The sequence below is a fragment of the Brachypodium distachyon genome, chromosome 3 (genome assembly GCF_000005505.3).
Source record: "Brachypodium distachyon strain Bd21 chromosome 3, Brachypodium_distachyon_v3.0, whole genome shotgun sequence".
Taxonomy (NCBI): Eukaryota; Viridiplantae; Streptophyta; class Magnoliopsida; order Poales; family Poaceae; genus Brachypodium; species Brachypodium distachyon.
Window position 1 is genome coordinate 15,042,707 of NC_016133.3, and position 21,826 is coordinate 15,064,532.

The window sequence follows — 21,826 nt, forward strand, 5'->3', positions numbered from 1 at the left end:
GAATTGAATCGTGGCTTGTCACTCCCTGTTCTGGGTAGGAACTGCGATCGTGGTGGGAAAGGAATCCATCGGGGATTCTAACAACCCGTGAGACAAGGAGATCATAGATTTCAAAATATAAAACTTGACTCTTTTCTCAGAATTGTTTTAAAAAATCATTGCTTATTGGGGACCATGGGTCCTAGTAGATCATAGTGCATTCAAACACAAGTTGCTATCCTGGACTTGTTGAGTACCTTCTGTACTCATCCCCAATGTAAACCTCCTTTGTATATGTGACTAACTCTTTAAGACATAAGAGATGTTCTGTTGATCGTCAAGATGGAGACGAGGTATCTCATTGAGCAACGAAGGAGATGCATTTCATGAATATGTCATCAAGTGTCTATAGAGTAGTGAACCAGTTAGGCCATAACTTCCGTGTTTCTTGTAATTGTTAGGTTGTATTTTACTTATAAAGGTAATTCCAATTATTTATGCATATCTAATCCACTGCAATTGTTTCTGTTTACTACTCTGACCGGTATATTACTTGTGAAACTTCACTTCACTTGTAATATGTCGAAGATCTGCATGTTACTGGTTTAGTGGCATACCGGGTCGTTACACCGTTGCAAACACCGAAACCTCCAGCTAAAACAACCGCAGGCTATCATTAAACAAGGAGCCACACCCTCATCAATCCCGAGCCCTCAAGAACTCAGCCACCGGAATCCGTGGATAGACGATAGAATACCGGGAAAATTTGGGAGAGAACACAAAAACAAACAAGAAAAGATTCCGGCTCATCAATTACACACGACACGCGGTTATACCCTGGTCTTGTACGGAGTAGGATTTTTTCCATTTCATTAACCCCTGTCTCCTGCTCTTTCTCACATTTTCTTTTTTTGAGGCCTCTCTCTCTCTCGCCTCGCCTGCTCTGGTGCTCTGGCCCTTCCCCTCAAAATAATAGACCGTCTCTTTCCCCTCTTTCCTCCCACCGGATCGACCGACGGCGGCGGCGCCGCCCTTGCTTAGGTTGCCCGCTCGGCCCGGATCTCGTGTCCCTGTCCTCCCCATGTCTTGTGCTGCCTCCGAGCTCCTGGTGCTGCCCCGCCGGTTATGTCTCCACCCGCCACCGTGGCGCTTGGCGGCGACAACCTCGCCCCCGTCTTTCTCCATTCGGTGGCGGCACAATCAATGGTCTTGCTTGCTCGACCTGCGTTCGAATTGTATTTCTAATTCCTCAGACCCAGCCACAAGCTCCAGGTCGATTCCTAAACCTTGTCTTTTGCTCGTTTCCAATTCCATTCACATAATTAGTGGAAAAAAATAGTGCATAGCAGAGTGTGTTCTTCCTCGCAAGAAATAGCAGAATTGTTTGATTAGCCACACCTACATTGAGAAGCTTGTATTGGAGCAGTGATTTTTTTTAACCAAGTGCTTGACAATGCAGCCAAATCTTCTCAAACTTTATATTCATTAACATATCCTGGATGATTGGTTTGACAGTCTTCTAATTTGATTTTGAGTTCTAGTTCTAACTTAAACTAGAATACTCTACATCTACAGATCTCTGTGTTAAATGCTAAATACATGGTGTATGCTTATGTTCTGTACAGTTGTAACTATAGTCATAATTGGAATCTTGGAACTACCAATTCCCAGGCATGATTAATTAGTTCCAAAGGTCCTGATTGTTAATCTAAGAGCATGAGCAAATTCTGTTTAAATACTAGATTAAGGTCGTCGAAGAACTAGTTATATGATGGGTTTAAGTTAACGGTTCCTGCTTAAGAAAATTTAGACCAAGACCTGACCAAGTTTCTACTACCTGGTGACACTAACTTTGGTACATTAATGGTTGTGGTTGCCATGTGCATATGTGGTTTTTGGTTTGACTAGAGACAGGCTCAAAGATCACACAAGTATGCTTACAGCGCTAACTGAAATGCTGTTACGTATGCAAGTGGTTGCACATTGACACGAACCACTTTATGTTGCAGGTCTTTGCTATTAGTAGCAGTGTGATGGTGCAAGTGGTGACAATGAGTACTTGGAGTTTCTCACCCTGTGGATGCTCCTGGCTCGGCAAGAGAAGCAATTGTCGTGCTTTGTGTTACGACGAGCAAGATATGATTAATAACCTTGGCAACGATGATGCCATGAGCAACATTGTTGATGGTGACACCTGGAGGTCGGTATTGTACCGAGTTCCCCTGCAGGACAAATCAACGCTGGTGGCCGTGAAGAAGTTGCAGAACAAGAGTGGACCAGTGGATGCTAGCCTCGACAGCTGACGTCAGTCCGAGGTGAACTTGCTGGGCCACATTGGCCATGACAACATCATCAGCCTTGCAGATTGGATTCGCAGGGACGACTTTATCCTGATCGTCTACGACCACAAGGAGAATGGCAGCCTCCACCAGTGGCTGCATCATGATCCTGCAGAGAGGGTGCTGGACTGGCCAACAAGGCAGGCCATCGCCGTCGCCGTTGCAGGAGGGCTCTGCTACCTGCACCACGGACGCAAGAGCCCAATCGTGCACCAGAACATCAACTCTACGAATATCCTGCTTGACAGTGACCTCAAGCCAAAGATTGCAGGGTTCGATTTTGCACAGGTCAACCTTGCCGGACCTGACCAACCAGTGCCGATGTGGGAGCTCACTACTGGCAACATGTTTGGCTATACTGCTCCAGGTGAGATTAGTTTATCTACATACAAAACTCAACATAGTAATTTTCACATATATTCATGGACCAATCAATTTAATTGCTGCAGAATATGCAACCCTGCTGACCACCACCAAGGTTGATCTGTACAGCCTCGGTGTGTTGCTGCTGGAGCTCGTCACTGGTCAGGTGGCCAATGCAGCGGTTGCGGATGGCCACTTGGCAACCTGGGCAGGAAAACATTGCAACAACCTGATGGAGAACACTGGAGATTTCAGGGACATCGTCGACATGGCCATCCCGGATGAGTGCGATATCTCAAGGAGATGGCTGCCATGTTCAGGCTCGGCGTGGATTGCTCCACCGCGAAGCCAAATGAGAGGCCAGCCATGCACAAGGTTCACTGCCGCCTCCGCAACCGTGGCCGCTGATTCGGTCTCGCGTGCTGTTTATCTCCTCTGAGATAGCGGTCAGAGCGGATAACCTAATAAATTGTTCTACGGATGTCTGATGTATGTTCCAAATTTGTTTCTGTTTCTTTGTGGTTTCGATGATGTGTTCGGTTCAGACAGGTTTTTCAAGATCCAACCAAGTTTTGGTTTCACACATGTTTCATAGAAATTTTGGGAAATTCCAATTTGTAGCTCAGTAGGTACCATGCATGGCGCATAATCATCTGTGTTAGTTTTTCTTTAGATTGCCATTGCTATGAACTGAATCATACTATGGTCCATGTATCATGCCCAAATATAGTCAGCTCAATTGCATTTGAGCCCCATGAATGTATTTTTTTCTTCTTCTGGAATTTCAACATGCGGGGCACGGATTAAACGCTATTGAATCTTGGAAATTTTGTCTGGAACAAGATGACACGTCTCTGAAACAACAGAGAAACAAACAGAAACATAAAAGGAGCATCCACGAACCAAGTTACGTTTAGTTTTTGCACCTTGCAGTGCAGGAAACATGCTCCATACCCCGTCCAGAATCAATCTTGAAGACTGAACTCAGACCAAAATTGGTACGAAATTCCATCGAAAATGAGAACCGTAAATGATGCATCTTGTACAAAATTATAGACTGTGCCCCGTGTTTAATCTTATCCTTATAAAGGAAATGGAACAGGGCAACTCAGCAACCCGCAACTTGTTTAACAAGGTTCAATTTAATTAACCATGAGCCGTAGGGAAGTCGTCCTCGAGGTCGTCTCGCTGGCCGCTTTGGTGACCCGTCGCCCTCCAAAGGCCAAAGCAACCAACTATGCAGTTAGATAGCCGCCTTGAGTTAATCAGAGCTAGTCTCCGTTGCGCCCTCGTCCGATCAAATCATGGAGGCCGTGAGCACGATCCTGAAGGTGGCTCAGCAGATCGCCAAGGCGGCGGAGACGGCCCGCCGGAACAGGGCGAGATGCCGCGAGCTCGCCGCCCGCGTGCAGAGCATCGGGGACAGCCTCCGCCGCGACGCCTCCTCTGCCGCCGTGTCCGCCGCCGCGTCGAGGACGAGCGCGCTGGGCAGGCTCAAGGCCGCGCTGGACGACGCGCTCCAGCTCGTCGAGTCCTGCCGCCGCCGGCAGACCGGCACCGGCTGGCTGCTCGCCTTGCTCACCAGCGGCAGGACGGCCGCCAAGTTCCAGCGCGTCGAGAAGCGGATCACTGACTGCGGCGTGGACCTCGGACTCGAGAAGCTCCTGCTCCTCGCCGCCGCCGCCGATCGCGATCGCCGTCCCCGCCGCCCGGTATCGAATTCGAATCAACCTTGAATTGCTGCACAATTCGTTGATTTTATCTCGTGCTTCTGACATATATGGTTCCTGATGCACCGTGTGCATTTTATTTTTCTTAGGGGAAGGAGAAGGGGAAGAAGAAAGACGGCGGCGGCAACAAGCAGAGCAGCAACGGCACGGACAACCGCAGCAACAAAGGGAAGAAGAAACAGAAGGACGTTGCCAAGAACGGCAACAAGAATGGAAATGGCGGAGCTAGCAACAATAAGAATAAGAACAAGGGAGCTGGCGGGCAGCAGAAAGGCAGGGGGATTAACGCCGGCGGGAAGCTCGCGGCCGCAGCACGGGCGCCGCCGGGGCCACGCTACGTCGTGCACTCCATGGAGGACGACCCCAATTCCTGCTCAGTGATGTGACCCAAGAGCAGTTCGGGCGACCGGGAGTTCCTCGAGGTGCTCCTGCTGCAATCTTCGCTGACTATGGTCTTCGCATGTGATGGGCTGGCTGGGCCGATTTTTGTATCTTGACGGATATTTATGTACGTATTTACGGAGATGGGCGTTGCTCTTTTTGTTTCCGAAAATTTCTCTGGCCTGACTTGCAAACGTAGCAGGATTCGATCAGTCCGCTCGATTTTTTATTTATTTTTAGAATCAAACATCCGCTCGCTTCGTGTTGCGTTGGTCGTCTGTCTGGTCGAGTCTGCGTGAGTCTCCAAGGCGCGGCCCAAGAGAGCCCAGTAGGCCAGTAAGCCAGCCAGCCGTCCTGGCCCACCTCTTTCTCGGGTCCTTGCCCAGTTGGCTCAGGGCAAGATCGATTGGAATTTACTGAGGACAAATTAGTCCGGTTCGATCCAGCTTAGCTGCCGCGCTTGAGAAACAGAGTCTGATCCCAACTCGATCGAGTCGCTGCTTCGATCAGGTGGCTTCCGGCTTCAGTTGGCACTAGTAGTTGTCCTCAGGTGCGTGTTCAGATCGCTTCACATATGCAATGGAAGGATCATGTGTTAGCCACAGCCCGCAGGTGTGCCTCTCCTACACATCTGATGAGTTGACATGCGAATGCATGCCGTGATCAAGGTTCCCTTGGTAACAACTTTTTTTTTTTTGGAGGAATTGGTAACAACTTGTTGGCACGTTGGCGGCGGCGCGCCGAGCATGCATCATGAAGGTTGTCCAGTAGTCACCCTGGCCCAGTGGTAGCGCATCATGAGATAACTCTTCTCATTTCTTTGTTGAGAAATAGCAATACATAGTTGAGAATATTCTGAAATACTCTGGATAATTGAAGAGAGTGTTGAGAATTAACCATACGTACTTGAGAAGTCTCTAGAATACTTTGCCTAGCTAGAGAAGATATTTATAAGGAGCCTTTTTCCTTCTGGTAAATAGATAGACGCTAGGTCTTCTTCCTGTTCTTTTTATATGGCTGTGAAGTACTCGGTCCTCCTCAATCTTTTCTCGCAACTTCTTAGCGCCGTGCCCACGGCCCACGTCGTGTTTCTGATTATAAATTTGGTCGAGAATTCATATGTTTCTAGTTTAGATTTTCACTATGTCGACTAATCACAATTTTTAATGCATTATAATTATCTAATTTAGATACAACAGCCAACGGAAAACAGCTTTAAAATAAACCGGGATAAATAAATTGTTGAATATTCATAATCTTCTCATGCTATAACATTGGTAGAATATGCAAAGGGTCAAAATCAAGATAAAAATGAATAGGAAATTACATAAAAAATTATTGTGAAAACATCATTCCCGATTTCAAAGATAGTAAGAACAAAAGATCGTAAGAAAAGAACACAAAATACATACAAAATTATATTATCATCTAATTAGTCATTATATCTTTGTTTTCCCAAGCACATTGTGTGATTTGGTATTGAATTGGCTCCTCTCCGCCACTGCTCACCAAGCCAGTTGTCAGACTGCAGCGTTTCATATTTCATTCAGGAGAGGAGCCGGTGCGAGTGAGGGTGTGTCTTTGGTCGGTGAAGATGGCCTTGATTTGGCCGGGTCCGTCCGTCTTACAGCTCAACCAACGCTACTGAAGTTTCTTTTAGTTAAATAAAAAAAAATCTTTCTCGGGATAAATGGTACACTAATGAAGGTCTCAGCTTTTTTACCATGGTCATCTCCACAGTCTATGTACTTGTCGATGAGTTCGCCAGTAAAGAATTCTGTAATAATGAATGGTTACTTTTCATTAAGGCTGCAGAGGCAGTTGGGGTTCTGTGTCAGTAATATGTTGATGATGGATTGTAACGCTCCACACTAATCAACTTGCCGCTATCTACGGTGAATATGCAACAACTAGTAGTCCGGTGAGCAGGAGAAGGAGATGGCGAGGGCCAGTCAATTGCTCCTCGTAAAGTCTAACAGAAATTGCACTGAAATTGGCCATGAACAAACACACAGAAATTCAGTTTCCATCTATCTGGCTCAAATGCAGCATTTGAATATCCTTAACCCTAACCAAATTAGGGGCGAATAAACTAACCAAAAATTAGAAAGTCCATCTCAATCTACATTGCCAATAACATCAAACCCTACCAAAAGCCACCCCGGTGCGACGACGAACTCAGGAACAAATTTTGTGCACGGACAAAGATACATACGGTATTGCGGCGATCCTTGATCGTAGCGCTGGATTTGCGGATCGGGCGCCATCGTCGCCGACGCTGAGAGCCTGATCGCCTTTAACGGCTTCGAGGTGGAGAGGAGAGAAAATGAATCAGTTCGCGGGGAAAGAGACGAATGTAGGAAGTGTTATCGAAGGGGCAGGGAGAAATATGAGAAAATAAATGCATAGTGTTCTTTGAAAACTTACATTTCGTCTGAGAACCCTAGGGACCTAAAAACAAACCAAAGGGCTTAAACCCAAAAAATACTAACCTATCTGAACGACACTATGGCACTGACGTGGCTAATTTCGGACTAATTCGTCCAATTAGCACCCGAAATACAAGTTAATGGACCACCTGGCCCCACTTTGCAAGTTGTTGTACTAAAGTGCTTGCGCAGTACAAGTTGTTGTATCGCCAGTGTTATTATCTCAATTTGAAACATACCAGATTCACAACGTAAGTTATGTTTAGGTTATCTGCTATCACTACTATACAACCCATAATCACGGACCTCGGAGTACAATAGTACATACATATCAGGCGAAACCGAATCAACGGCAACGGTTGCGGAGGCGGAAGAGACCTTCTCGTATGGTTGGCCTCTCCTCCGGCTTCTTCACGGTGCAATCCACGCCGAGCCTGAACATCGCCGCCATCTCCTTGATGTACCGCGCTCTATCCGGGATGACCATGTCGACGACATTGCTGAAATCTCCGGTTTTCTCCATCAGACGTTCACAATTATTTTGTGCCCATGTTGCCAAGTGGCCGTCCAGAACCGGTTCGTTAGGCAACCTCCCGGTGACGAGCTCCAGCAGCACCACACCAATGCTGTACACGTCAACCTTGATGGTCACCATAGTCACATACTCTGTAGCAATTAAATTATTGACCCATGTATGTAGTTAAAATACTTTGTTCAGCTCTTTAGTTACGTGGACAAATCAAAAAGTAAGTTGTAGGTCTCACCTGGAGCCGTGTACCCGAACATGTTGGCAGCAGTGAGCTCTGAGATTGGCACTGGTTGGTCAGGTCCAGCAAGGTTGATCCGTGCAAAATCGAAACCTGCAATCTTGGGGTTTAGGCTGGTGTCAAGCAAAATGCTGGCAGAGTTGATGTTGTGGTGCACAATGGGGTGGTTGCGTCCATGGTGCAGGTAGCAGAGCCCTTCGACGGTGCCGATGGCGATGTTCCGCCTCGTCGGCCAATCAAGCACCAACCCCTGTGCAGCCAGCTGGGGGAGATCAGGGTGCAGCCACCGGTGGAGGCTTCCGTTCTCCTTGTGGTTGTAGATGAGCACGATGAAGTTGTTCGTCCTCAAGCAATCTGCAAGACCGATGATGTTGTCGTGGTGAATGCTGCCCAACAAGTTTACCTCAGACTGGCAGCGGTTGTCGAGACTTGCATCCACTGGACTTCCACTCCTGTTCTGCAACTTCTTCACGACCACCACACTGGATGTGCCTGGCAGGGGAACTCGGTACAGTGCTGAGTTCCAGGTGCCACCATTTATGTTGCTCATGGCATCGTCATCACCAAGATTGTTAGTTATATCTTGGTCATTGTAGTGCAGAGAATGAGAATCTCTTTTCTTGCTGACCCGGAAGAATCCGAATAAATTCATCGTTGGCGCAACGCTACTAGCAGCAACCTGTTATTGGCCCATGAAGAAGTTGTGTTAATGTGCAAATTTATTCTGAAGTGATGCCAAGGAGGTTGAAGCAGAACGAATCTGACTTCCATGAGAAATAAATTGCCAAAATGTGATCAGTTTCAGTTGAACCAACCAAAGTTCACGTACTCTTAAAACCCCTCAAACTTGCAGGGCGGACTCCAAAGTTCACGTACTCTTAAAATGCACATTTGGACTCTAGATTAGAGGCGGATACGGTGGACTTCCATCGAGCTGGATGACTAAGTACTAAGTAGGCTCCTAGAGAACTTGCAGTGGAAAGGATTAGTGCTTAGAACGGAAAAAAAAAAGCTACATTGCCAAGCACTTAAGTTAATTTCTTGTCTGCTCCACTGCAAGCTTCTCAGAGGAGGTGTTTAAATGATTTATCACACATTAATTAGTACTCCTTCCGATCCATATGAATTGTCGAAATATTACATTCATATTTGGACAAATTTGAGACAATTAATTATGATCGGAGGGAGTAGTAGTAGTTAAATACACAATCACCTCTTAAGCGTTATTGCGTATTCAACCACCCAAGCTACAATATAAACCTCACTGCCAGTGACAAGACAAAACTGGTTTATTTTGCCTCTCCAAACATGCTCTTACTGGTCATGGTTGTGCTAAACAGGTGCTCTGGAGTCTGGATCTAATTGTAGCGTCCATTTTGACCACTGAGCAGTGCCAGGCGCAGCACTTTAGCTTCCCTAAACAAAGCGTCGAGTCTTAACGAGAAAAATTAAATTGGTGCCAGCCATTAGTGCACTTTGCGTCGGACCGTTGCTCGATTCGGTGGAATATATGAACAGCAGTGTTATCCATTGTACGCTCCGTAGGATCGACCCCAAACAATACATACATTAATTGTGTGAACGGAAACAAAACAAAACAAAAAAAAAGTTTAGGGATCGACCTGAAGCAAGCAGATGGGTCTGAAAAACTACGAAACGAAAATCGCCTCTGATCCCTCCTCTTCCCCATCGGACGGAACTCGAGCAAGACTGTTGATGCTGCCGCGACCGGATGGAGACCTGGAGGCACGATTGGACGGATCCGGCCGCCCCATCGATCCGGCAGGCTACAACCTAAGCCGGGCCGCGGCAGCGCCGCCGTATGAAGCCGATGTGGATGAGAGAGAGAGAGAGCGCGCTAGCTGGGAGGAGGGGCGACCGTGGCCTCATTTTGACGGGAAGATTTAGGAGTATAGGGATTTGTTTATGTAACTGTATGCGGGTCCCATCCTGGCCAACTGGACTCCTTTGAGGCTTTTTGACGAGTGTCAAAGGAGGTCGAAACAGAGCATTTAATGATGGAACAGAGACAGCAGCACGAAGAGCCTCTGGAGCTTGGCGAGGGCGGCCACGAGCTACCTCTGGAGCATGGCGGGGGCAGGGGCTCTGATCATGATCCTGCCGAGCGACCTCGACAGACGTCTCACGCTTACGCGCGGTGATCATGACCTTGAGTTTAAGCCGGCGCACCGAGCAGCCGCCGCTCCGCTACCCACGTCCAACACCTTGAACGCCTCCCTCCTCGACCACCATCGGCCGGCTCGCCGGCGGTGGTGCATTCGCGGTATCCCTCCGCCGCCAACTTGCGGCAAGTTACTTGCCACAATCCCCCCGCCCGTTCGAAACCAAACCAATCAAGACCAACTCCAAACGCCTTGGTAGTTCGCCGTCCGGGTCGAACACCTGGAACGCCTCCCTCGTGGTCATACATGGCACTTCTCCATGCCGTTGATGGTCGAGGAGGGAGCCGGCCGGGCCATGGCACGTCCTGATCTCCATCGACCGGCTCGCCGCTGGTGCATTCGATCGCCGTATATCTCCGCCGCCAACTTGCCACAGTCCCCCCGCCCGCTCTCGAAACCAAACAAGACCAACAACTCCAAAGACCATGCATGCATAGCTCTAAAATTAAGCACTCGAGAGGAGGAGTTACCTCTTGTAGTATACGCTGCTGCCGCCGTTTCATGCCCGCGCCGCTACCCTGCTCCGTACTCTATGTAGTCGTAGACAATGGGAGGGGGAGATAGAAGCGGATCCAAGTAGTAGCGCAGCGCAGCTAGGCTCCCTCGTGGCATCCGCAAATTGAACTAGTACTATAGTGCTGGGCTTCTGCGCCGTCCGATTGCCGATCACCAGTCGCTGGCCATTGGATCGCGCGCGTTGCCGTTTCGTGTCAGTCTGACCGGGTAGGGGAATCCGCGCGCGGGGTTCGTCTCCGTTATTGAATTCATATAAGCCAAAGAATTAATATGAGAAGCCCTCGAGAATTTCCGTCCCAATCAGTTATACATCTTTGCCCTCGGTTCCTTCGCTGCCAATATCTCTTTTACCTCGAGATGCTATCGACAGAGCAGACTAGGTTTATTTCTTTCTTTTTTTCTTTCTTACTCCCCCTCCGTTTCAATATAAAGACCAGTACGTACGGTCGTACGCCCCTCTGCCTTTCTCTTATGTTCTTTACCGTCGCGCCGAAAGATTCTTAAAAAAATTTACCATAGCGCCGAAAAGCTCCATAAAGACGGCTCAGGTCATTCCGGTCCGGTATCGCGTTCCGGCCGGTCGCTAGTGTTGGTAGAGGTGCAACACGGTGACCCTCAGGTACCTTTTGATCCTCATTAGTTCAAACAAATGAAGTAGTTTTTCAAAAAATTGTGTTATTTTGAAATTTTAGTTTATTTGATTGAACTAAGTAGGATCAAAGTGTTAGACACTTTTAGAGCCGCGGAGCTGCAGGAGGATCTTTGTGGTGCTATGTCGTCCTGAGCTCTTTGCCTCTTTAGGGCATGATCCCGTTTACCCGATATGCTGCACATGACGTAGGCCCGTCTATCGGAATGGCAATTCGATGAATAACGAATAAAAGCAAATGATTCTCGTCTTTCCCCTGTGTGGTGGTACCTACTGATGATTGAGATATAAAAGTAAATGGCTGGAAGAAAAATAATACTCTCTCCGTCCAACAAAAGATGTCTTAATTTTGTCAAATTTGAATTTATCTAGATGTGACTTAGTGTATAAATGCATTTAAATTTAGTCAAAGTTGAGACATTCTTTGTTGGACGGAGGGAGTAGGTCCATTTTCTTGGCTGCTTATTGTTCTTCACTTCTCTGAGTTCTCTTCTGTGAACCCTTGTTGTACTGATATAAATGGTTAGAATAACTATATTGATCAATGGCCATCCCCCTCCCTGATCCATGGGAAAGTTTGCTTATGACGCAGCTAGTTGTTTGTACATCTTCAGTTCATGGGGGCTCAAATGCAATTTAGATGACTAAAGCTTCGTCTGTTTGGGGCATGACATGATGCATTGCAATGACATTTTCTTTAAAAATAAAGCACATGATTTATTTTGTGCATGGTATCTACTAAGGTACAGTTTAGAATTTTGCAGAATTTCTATGGAACTTATGTGAAACCAAAACTTTGTTTAGTCTTGGAAAACCTGTCTGAAAGAAGACACATCTTCAAATCCACGGCTAAACAAATTTGAAACATACACGATTCACAACACAAATTATGTTTAGGTTATCCGCTATCACCACTATACAAGCCATAATCATAGACCTCAGAGTACAATAGTACATACATATAAGGCGAAACTGAATCAACGGCAACTGTTGCGGAGGTGGAAGAGTTCCCGAATGGTTGGCCTCTCCTCCGACTTCTTCACGGTGCAATCCACGCCGAGCCTGAACATCACCACCATCTCCTTGAGGTATCGAACTCTACCTGGGATGACTATGTCGACGACGTTGCTGAAATCTCCAGTGTTCTCCATCAGATGCTCACAACTATTCTATGCCTATGTCGCCAAGTGGCCCTCCACAACTGGTTCGTTAGGCAACCTCCCGGTGATGAGCTCCAGCAGCACCACACAGATGTTGTACACGTCAACCTTGATGGTCACCATAGTCACATACTCTGTAGCAATTAAATTATTGATCCATGTATGCAGTTAAAATACTTTGTTCAGCTCTGTAGTTACGTGGACAAATCAAAAAGTAAGTTGTAGGTCTCACTTGGAGCCGTGTACCCGAACATGTTGGCAGCAGTGAGCTCTGAGGTTGGCACTGGTTGGTCAGGTCCAGCAAGGTTGATCCGTGCAAAATCGAAACCTGCGATCTTGGGGTTCAGGCTGTTGTCAAGCAAGATGCTGGCAGAGTTGATGTTGTGGTGCACAATGGGGTGGTTGCGTCCATGGTGCAGGTAGAAGAGGCCTTCGACGGTGCCTATGGCGATGTTCCGTCTCGTCGGCCAATCAAGCACCACCCCCTGTGTAGCCAGTTGGGGGAGAGGCTTCCGTTCTCCTTGTGGTTGTAGATGAGCACAATGAAGTTGCTCTTCCTAAAGCAATCTGCAAGACTGATGATGTTGTCGTGGCACATGTTGCCTAGCAAATTTACCTCAGACTGGCAGCGGTTGTCGAGACTTGCATCCACTGGATTTCCACTCTTGTTCTACAACTTCTTCACGACCACAATATTGCTATTGCTCAATTGATATTGCTCATGGCATTGTCATCGCTAAGGTTGTTAGTTATCTTGGTCACTATAGTGCAGAGAGTGAGAATCGCTTCTCTTGCTGACCCGGAAGAATCCAAATATATTCATCGTTGGTGTCTGCAGTTCCACAACGCTAATAGCAGCAACCTGTTATTAGCCCATGAAGAAGTTGTGTCAACTAGCTAAATGTCCGTGCGTTGCTACGGATAAAACATATTAGACTGCTCGTGAATTAAAAAACTTTTATGTATTAATGACACGTGTTAGTAATTTTATCTTAGCTTCGATGGAAAACACCATCCATATCTTAATTATTTAACAGATTTAATTGTTACATTAGGAGGTGGTAAGCTTTTTTTTTTTACGATAGTGGAGGCAAAGAGGTGATGAACCGCCGCCGCCAATTGCCTCTTTTATAAGAGTAAAGATGTACAAATTTATTCGTAAGTGATGCTGAAGAGGTTGAAGCAGAACGAATCTGACTTGCAATGAAAAAACCAGATGACAAATAGATAGCCAAAATGTGGTCAATTTCAGTTGAACCAACCAAGGTAAAATACAGTAACAACCCCTCAAACTTGCAGGGTGGACTCCGAAGTTCACCTACTCTTAAAATGTACATTTGGACTCCTATGTTACAGTGGCTCACTTTGGCCCAAAATGTGCTTTGCTGGCCATGAGCGCTGATTTGGTATGCTGACCATGCCATGATGAAGCCCACAAATCAGCTACGACATCTATGGAACCTATTTTCAAGGTTGGTTTAGCTCGGAAAGGGTAATGCTGGCCACAACGGACTCTAGGTGACTAGGTTAGAGGCGAATGTCCAGACGGTGGACTTCTATCCAGCCGGATGCTCAAGAACTTTCGGTGGAAACTGGAAAGTGCTTATTCTGTTATTCATAACTCATTAGTGCTTAGAAAGTAAAAAAAATGCTAGCTTCTCAAAGTAGGTGTTAAATGATTGACCACAGGTTAGCTGCGATATAATTATATACTAGTAAAAATCCTGTGCGTTGCTACGGAACAACGAAAAATTGTATCAAAACATCAAATTAAATGTTGATGTGTTTCAGGAGCACATATGTATATAACGATTATAATATGTTTATTTTTGTAGGCTATACTCCGATCTATTGCTCTTTTGCACATCCTTATTTCTATATCCTGTGTAAAAAAAGTGACACATGCTCAAGTCTTTTGCTCGCTACCTACAAGCTATCACTGTTGTCACATGCACCACATTTCAAAAGTCATGTGTGGGCGTTTTTTAACTTTTTTGCTAAACTCATGAAGTGATTCTCAATATAATCATGAATAATGAAGAACATGCAACAATGATAACTCGACCTTCCGTGTGGTGATGATTTAAACAACATGCATTGGTATATCGATCAATACAGCAAGCAGCGACAGCCATCACATAAAGCAAGCGGCAGTATAAATTTTTGCTTAATGGAACCTTGCCCTGTTCTCCTATTACTCCTACTCCATACCTTTTTTTTTTCTCAAATCCCTTCTCTCAATTTTCTCGTTCTCTCTCTGTGACCATTCTCTCCATCCACCCTGAGTGCAAACTCCTCTCACGTCCCGATTCATCCTGCCACCGAACATCGCGCCACCATGCGCGGCTGCCCGCTTGTGCGCACCGCCTCCGCTCTTAGATTCCCGCCGCCCGTCCGCTCCTGAGTGGACCTACTCCCATTTGCCGCCTGGTACACATGTGTGTCGCCCGCCTGCGCCCTCTCGCAGCTTTGTCCGCCGCACGCACGCGCCGCGCACACATCGCGTCCGGCCACAGGCCCACCGCCATCCCGGCCTCAGGCTCATCCCATCGTCGTCCAAGTCCCGCGGGGAGCCACCAGCGCGCATGACCCGATGGAGGCGGCGGTCGGGGCGCGCGACAGAGCCGCGTGTCCGCAGCCGCCTTCCGCACACGGCCGCCGCCGACGCGCACGAGCTGGTGGAGGCGACCAAGAGCGGCGGCGGGCGCTTGCGAGATCCGGATCGAGTAGGGGTGGGGGTGAGATTCGTACGAGAGGAGGAAGAGCGAGGAGGTCTCTGTTGTTGTTTTTTCTTTTTTGGGTGGTACGTGTTTTTTCTGCGCTTGAGAACCGCGGGAGCCGAGATTAAAAGGCGTGTGGGGACAACGGTGACAGATTCGCAATTTCAGTGAAATGACGTACCGCGACGTCCGTACCATCATCACCAATTTCTATTTAATATATTGTTATAGATAAACAAAACAATTTAAACATAGCTGGTATCAAAGAGTTGACAAGAAAAAACTGGTTTATTTTACCTCCCTAAACATGCTCATGCAGGTAACTGAGGTGCTAAAATGGTGCTCCGGATCTAATGATCGCGTCAATTTTGACAAACGAGCGGTGTCCGGCTCAACATTTTAGTTTCCCTAAATAGAGCATTGACGCTTAACGAGAGCCCAGATTAAATCGGTGCCATCAGTGCACTTTCCGTTGCTCGATTCGGTGCAATATATGAGTAGTACAAACAACAATAGTGTCATAAATTGTACGCTCTATAGGATAGGACCGAGCATAAACAATACACTAGTTGTGTTAAACGGAAACAAGGAGGAAAAGAGGTTCAGGGTCTGAAGAGTTAAGAAGAAATCGCCTCCTGTCCCTCCTCTCTCCCCCATCGGACGCAGCTCGAGCAAGACTTTTGATGCTGCCGCCACCGTATGGAGATGATGAGGGTCACCGCCATGGGGGGTGGAGACCTGGAGGCAAGATTTGCCAGATCCGGCGGCCGCCCCATCGATCCGGCCGATGACAACCTAAGCCGGACCGGCCGGGCGGGGAAGCGCCGCCGTACGAGGCCAATGTGGAATTGAGAGAAGGGTGGTTGTGTCATGGGCCTTACCTCTACATCACAATTCACAAGCGGGGAAAGTCCAGCCCAAGTCCAAGAGGGACCGAAGGCCCAATTGAAGAGTAATCGGTGAAGACCGGAGGGGGTGCGAGTTCTGCGTGTGTTTGGGAGGCTGTGTATTTGGGAGGTTGTCGATTGACCACAGAAGTGAAACAGGAACCGAAGGAGCACCCAACGGGTGGCTTTCTCTGATCAATTCCCCTTTTCCAAATGAGATTGATCCTGTAAGTGTGACAAAGGGAGCACGAGTAAAATGCACCCGCGGTCTCTTAATTTAAGGAGCATGTGCTATTTGGTTCTCGAACTTAAATTTTGGGCGTTTTTCAGGAACTAAAGCACATTAAGTGACTAATATACGGTCCTTTTATACCTCTATACGCACGTGAAGGGGCATCTTCTAATCTGAACCGCCAATTAACTAACGGCTTAGATCTGCTCGTGCTTCTCTCTCTGACAGCCGGGGTCCGCTTGTCAGTCGTCTTCCACCTCCAACGTGTCTTCTATGCCTCCAGAGGCGCGAGCGGCGGCACGGCATGAGGCTCGGGCGACCAGAGGTGCGGGCGGCCAAGGGCGCGGGAAGATGCGAGCGGCACGAGGCTCAGGCGGCCAGGGGTGCGGGCGGCGGCTCGCGGCCAAAGGCGCGGGCGGGCGGCCGTCATGGAGTTCGGCGAGCTCGGGCTAGGGCCAGAGGGAGCGCGGGCGCAAGGATGGCGGCGGGCGGGCCGGGCGAGCAGCCAGGGACGTGGGCTGGGTCGACCAAGAGGAAGAATGGCCTCGCTTTCTAGAGGAGGAAGACGACCTGACAGGCAGGCCCAGGTGTCTTTTTTTAGAGAGAAAAGCGCAGGTAGATCTAAGCCGTTGGTTAATTGACGGTCAAAATTAGAAGATACCTCTGTATAAGCCGTTGGTTAATTGACGGTTAAGATTAGAAGATATCTCTTCGCACGCGTACAGAGGTATAAAAGGGACATTATATTAACCATTTAAGATACTTTAGTTTCTAAAAAGGTCCAAAATCTAAGTTCAAGGACCGAACAGCTTATAAGTTAAGGTACTGCTTGCGCATTTTACTCTGCTCTGCGGAGCAGTGCGCCTTGCGAGGGCGACCGTGAGGTCGACTCGTATTGACGGGAATTATTTCTTTTTGACGCCTTGACGGGAAGAAAAGAAATCATTTTGTCCTCCTTTGCTTTGGATGCGGGGGTCCCACCCATACCACAGCATCAACTCGACGATCACGTCGGCGGCCGAATGAAAACATGAGGCCGGAGACACACGTGCACGGTGAATCTAACGGTGGCCTCAATTCTGACACACACGAGCAGTGTAAAAAAAAAAGGGGGTGGAATTTTCAGTTTCGTGATCCGCAACGGGAAACAGAGCGACGGAAGACGGAACAAAGGCAGCAGCAGCTTCTTAAGCAGCTCCGCCGCTAATACGTACGAACCCGGCCGTCGCCTCCCTCATCGCCGGCCGAACTCGCCCGGTGGTGCATTCACCGGATCTCCGCCGCCCCAATCAACTCGCAAACTAAACAAGACCAAATCCAAAACCAAAAACTCGATAATCAGGCACGTGCTCTGGACCAGAGGAGGAGGAGTTGCCTCTTCTCTTTGTTCTACTGTAAGCTGCTTGCATGCCCCAGGTGCTCCTTTGCTCCGGAGCAGTAGAATAGAGGAGCGCGGGGACAGAAGCACAAGTAGTAGCCCCGCACGAGACCACGCCTCGTGGCATCCGCAAATTTAATTACTGTTACTGTATAGTGCCAAGGCTTCTGCGCCGTCCGATTGCCACGCACTCGTTGCTGGCCATGGGATCCCGCGCGTTCACTACAGGCTGACGTGGAGCGGCAAGTATTCTCTGACTCAAGTCACCTGAGTTTGTGAGGCTGACAAGTGGGCCAGCCAACTGTGCGACCCACATTTCAGCCTCACAAAGACAGTTGACTTAAGTCAGAGAATCCACACCGGACGTGGAGGGGAAGGCGCACGCAGGGTTCGACGGAATCCTTTTTGAGTTCATGTAAAGCCAAAATCGTAGAGTAGTCCAAAACAAAACGTCTCATTCAGTTCAAATTAGTTCAAATTAATCTTCACCCTTGTAATTGTAACCATAGCTAGTACCGGCCATGACAGGGCTGTCTCACTTACCTGAAGTAAGTTAAATATTAATAGAGTAATTTACATACTTCTTAATTTTATTTCACAAAAGTTACGTATTTGGTTTTTTTAAGACAATACTTTGACCAAAATTAGTAAATTAATATTTGCTTTTTCATACGTGAAATTTATATCATAGATTCGTTTTTAAAAGTTCTTACTAATAATTATGGTTTCGTATCATATAAGTTAAATATCAATAGAGTTATCATTGGTCAAAACATTGTCTTAAACAAAATACGCCAACCTTTGTGAAAAAATGTTACTAGCCCAAGAGCGGAATTCACAGGGAATGAGCCGGCCCAAATATATGTTTTACTTATATCATTTTTAATTTAAAAGCAAGAGAAACTTAGGAAAAAAAATATAAGCACAATTTGCAAGTCGGATGTGTTTATTGCGGGATTTTCAAAGACGTTACTTAGATCATCCAAAAAATATGTTTCAATACCGTGTAGCTATGAAAAAAGTTCATGATTGCTTTTCTAAAATAATGTAGTTTTGTGTATTTTTTTAATTGAAACATGTTCTGTTCCACCGTTCTTAAAACAAATTATTTATAAGACAAATACACCGTCTCCTTGTTGAAGATGTCTTTTGTTTGGGCCCAACGGTTTGGTCTTCGTCTGTTGAATCTAACCCTTTAGAATGAAAATCCTTGATCTAGCTTTCCCTAGTTGGGCCACACAATGTTGATGTGTGTTCATCCTATTTCTTGAAAGTGCAGCTTCTGGAAGATAAAGATGTGGGTCAGACAATGTTTATGATCTTTATAGGTTGGTTCGACCGTCGCTAGTTCTTTGATAGTTGGGTGCATTTGCTTATTTTGGAATTCTCTTATACCCCGTTTGTAATAATTTTTAGTGTGTGCATCGTCTAGACGTAGAGGCAATAAAAGTACTCCCTCGGTCACATATTAAGTGCCGAAGTATTACATATATCTAATCTATCTAAACGTATTTTAGTATATAGATACATCCATATTTAAACAAATTAATTTGATTCACTTAAGAAGTATAGAATTTCTTCCTAGGAAAAACAAAATCGAGAGAACCACCCTCAAGTAGCATTTTGAGAGACAGAGGAGATAAGCCATCAACCATTTCCCTCCACAAACAAAGCAGATATTCCATGTCTGACACCCTAGCAGCAGCCCCGCTCCCGGCGTCCCTCGCGGAGGCGCCGGCTCCGGCGACCGTGTCCCAAGCCATGTCCAAGGTCATGGAGAAAGGCAAGGTGAGTAAACTACATGCATGGGTGTATATGATAATTCTGCCTGAGGATTCATTCATTTACTGTTGCATCCATCGATCCATGCATATGTATGGCGCAGACGGCGTTCATCCCGTACATCACGGCGGGCGACCCGGACCTGGGCACGACGGCGGCGGCGCTGCGTCTGCTGGACTCGCTGGGAGCCGCCGTCGTCGAGCACGGCATGCCGTCGGCGGACCCCTCCGCCGACGGGCCCACCATCCGGGCCTCCGCGCAGCGCGCGCTCGCCGCCGGCGCCACGGAGGACGCCGTCATGGCCATGCTCGCCGAGGTCACGCCGGGGCTCTCCTGCCCCGTCGTCATCTTCTCCTACTTCGGGCCCATCGCGCGCCGCGGGGCCGCTGAGTTCGCCGCCGCCGTCAAACAGTCCGGTGCCAAAGGTATATTACTCCCTCCGATCCATATTACTTGTTTCGACGAGTAATTCCGGCTGGAGGGAGTAGTTGAATCAGCTATAAGCGGTTAAATCTTACTACTGCTAATTGATCGAAGCCCACACGTAAATTCTCTTCAAAATATTACTACTACAGTACTACTATTACTATGTTAAAATGCGAGTAACTGCTAATTAGTACTGCTACTATGAATGTTAATTAAACCGATCGAAGCTGTATATATGGAGTATGAAGTATACATCCATATGCATGAAATTTGGTAATTTGAAATGAAACTTTTTAAACATTGTGACAACACAAATTAATGGTTTACCCTACTAGTAGTAATTGACATTTACTAATTGCATGTGTCATGTCATGTGTGTTCCAGGACTTATTGTACCCGATCTTCCTTACGACGAGACGAGTGCTTTCAGGGATGAAGCCATCAAGAATGGCCTGGAGCTGGTAATTTGCAGGCCCCTGATCAACATTTAACTGAAATGAAGATTGCTAGCACCAGGAATTATCAATTAACAGGTACAGAATTAAACGTTGCAGGTGCTGCTTACAACACCATCTACACCAGCAGAAAGGATGAAGGAGATCACTGAAGCTTCAGGAGGCTTTGTTTACCTTGTAAGAGCCTGCTAACTAAGTATAATTAAGAACCATAACTGTTTAATTGTAGCAGGTTTACCTAGATATATGACCAGGATCTTACAAATTTATAGTTACAGTTTACCATTTTGATCCCCTAACCGCATTACGAAGGTAAGCGTCGATGGAGTCACAGGCGCCCGCGCAAACGTCAACCCACAGGTCAAGGATCTTCTTAAGGAGATTAAGCAGGTTTGCAGAAAATAACTTAGAATCAACCCCCTTTTTTTATCAAGTTAATGGTAATTAAAACTGATATCCTATAATGCTAATATGGTTGCTCTACTGTTTGTAGGTCACTGATAAAGCAGTGGCTGTTGGCTTTGGCATATCGACACCTGACCATGTTAGGCAGGTAAATGGCATATTATATACAGAGAGTATATTATTTAATAGAAAGATTCATCACAAAAATACTACTCCCTCCGATCCTAAATTCTCGTCTCAAATTTTCTCAAATATGAATGTATCTATTCTTAAAAAACGTCTAGATACATGTAATATTTCGATAACAATTTAGGATCGGAGAGAGTCCTTTCTTATCACATAGCTTAGCAAGATAATACATAAATTAAGCTGTTGCTGCCTGTGAACTGCAAATGGAAACAGATTGCAGAGTGGGGTGCAGATGGAGTGATCATTGGCAGTGCAATGGTGAAGCAGTTGGGTGAAGCGGCTTCTCCAAGTGAAGGGCTCAAGAGGCTGGAAGTATATGCCAGGAGCTTGAAGGATGCACTGCCTTGACATGTAAATTTACATATCAAAATGCAATTAATTAACTTGATTGGTGCTTAAAATGAATACATACGGGCAGAAGAAATGAAGCTGCGTGTTTTTTCTACGGCTAGAAATATATTTGAATGCAAAGAAGAAAAATTAATATTTTTACATTGTTTGATTCTCATCCTTGATTAACTGTTTGGTGCTGTGAGGTGCTTACCATTCAGGTAACCTGTGTGACGTTGTAAATCGTGTGCATGTTTTACTGCACAAGAAATGTACTCGGTCCGATCCAAAATTCTTGTCTTCCAAATAGGATGTATCTACTCTTAAAAGACGTCTAATACATGTAATATTTCGATAACAATTTAGAATTGGAGGGAGTATCATTTTTGCAAAGTGTACATGGTGTTCCAACGGCTACATGCGTGCAGTCTTTCTTATTCCTCTTCAAAATTTGATTAAAAAAATCAAAGTTTTTTTGTCGTTTCGACAGGCTCATGTAAGTCCAGGTGCCAAGTTTATTAACTTC

General features: G+C 46.6%; 3 protein-coding genes, 1 non-coding gene and 2 pseudogenes across 4 annotated transcripts; 3 read left to right on the plus strand and 3 right to left on the minus strand.

Moving 5' to 3' along the window:
• Positions 1-2,285: 2,285 nt before the first annotated feature.
• LOC100830947 lies at positions 2,286-3,463 on the plus strand (annotated as a pseudogene).
• A 368-nt stretch (positions 3,464-3,831) lies between these two features.
• LOC104583560 lies at positions 3,832-5,004 on the plus strand. The gene is made up of 2 exons (XM_010236104.3): positions 3,832-4,393; positions 4,501-5,004. Exons 1-2 carry the CDS (start codon positions 3,986-3,988, stop codon positions 4,795-4,797), a joined length of 705 nt encoding a protein of 234 aa, XP_010234406.1. The 5' UTR covers positions 3,832-3,985; the 3' UTR covers positions 4,798-5,004.
• Positions 5,005-7,352: 2,348 nt separating this feature from the next.
• On the minus strand, positions 7,353-9,896 carry LOC100831253 (receptor-like protein kinase 5). The gene is made up of 3 exons (XM_003571429.4): positions 9,611-9,896; positions 7,986-8,667; positions 7,353-7,887 (listed from the first exon to the last, which is right to left on the minus strand). The coding sequence occupies exons 2-3, from the start codon at positions 8,638-8,640 to the stop codon at positions 7,568-7,570; spliced, it is 975 nt and encodes a 324-aa protein (XP_003571477.1). The 5' UTR covers positions 8,641-8,667; positions 9,611-9,896; the 3' UTR covers positions 7,353-7,567.
• Positions 9,897-12,313: 2,417 nt separating this feature from the next.
• LOC100831556 lies at positions 12,314-16,765 on the minus strand (annotated as a pseudogene).
• On the minus strand, positions 15,338-15,435 carry MIR7726A (microRNA MIR7726a). Its single transcript, NR_127010.1, has one exon. It is a non-coding gene; the product is annotated as a microRNA MIR7726a (primary transcript).
• Positions 16,766-19,339: 2,574 nt separating the features above from the next.
• LOC100843076 (indole-3-glycerol phosphate lyase, chloroplastic) lies at positions 19,340-21,658 on the plus strand. The gene is made up of 7 exons (XM_003573437.4): positions 19,340-19,501; positions 19,599-19,920; positions 20,306-20,382; positions 20,476-20,553; positions 20,689-20,766; positions 20,870-20,929; positions 21,184-21,658. The coding sequence occupies exons 1-7, from the start codon at positions 19,397-19,399 to the stop codon at positions 21,316-21,318; spliced, it is 855 nt and encodes a 284-aa protein (XP_003573485.1). The 5' UTR covers positions 19,340-19,396; the 3' UTR covers positions 21,319-21,658.
• Positions 21,659-21,826: the final 168 nt, after the last annotated feature.

Excerpts from the sequence above, each read along its gene's own strand:
- LOC104583560 (XM_010236104.3), top strand. The coding sequence starts at position 3,986 with ATGGAGGCCGTGAGCACGATCCTGAAGGTGGCTCAGCAGATCGCCAAG. Across the intron at positions 4,394-4,500 it reads ATCGCCGTCCCCGCCGCCCG|GGGAAGGAGAAGGGGAAGAA; the intron begins GTATCGAATTCG and ends TATTTTTCTTAG.
- LOC100831253 (XM_003571429.4), bottom strand. The coding sequence starts at position 8,640 with ATGAATTTATTCGGATTCTTCCGGGTCAGCAAGAAAAGAGATTCTCAT. Across the intron at positions 7,888-7,985 it reads GTTCGGGTACACGGCTCCAG|AGTATGTGACTATGGTGACC; the intron begins GTGAGACCTACA and ends TAATTGCTACAG.
- LOC100843076 (XM_003573437.4), top strand. The coding sequence starts at position 19,397 with ATGTCTGACACCCTAGCAGCAGCCCCGCTCCCGGCGTCCCTCGCGGAG. Across the intron at positions 19,921-20,305 it reads CAAACAGTCCGGTGCCAAAG|GACTTATTGTACCCGATCTT; the intron begins GTATATTACTCC and ends TGTGTGTTCCAG. Across the intron at positions 20,767-20,869 it reads TTCTTAAGGAGATTAAGCAG|GTCACTGATAAAGCAGTGGC; the intron begins GTTTGCAGAAAA and ends TACTGTTTGTAG.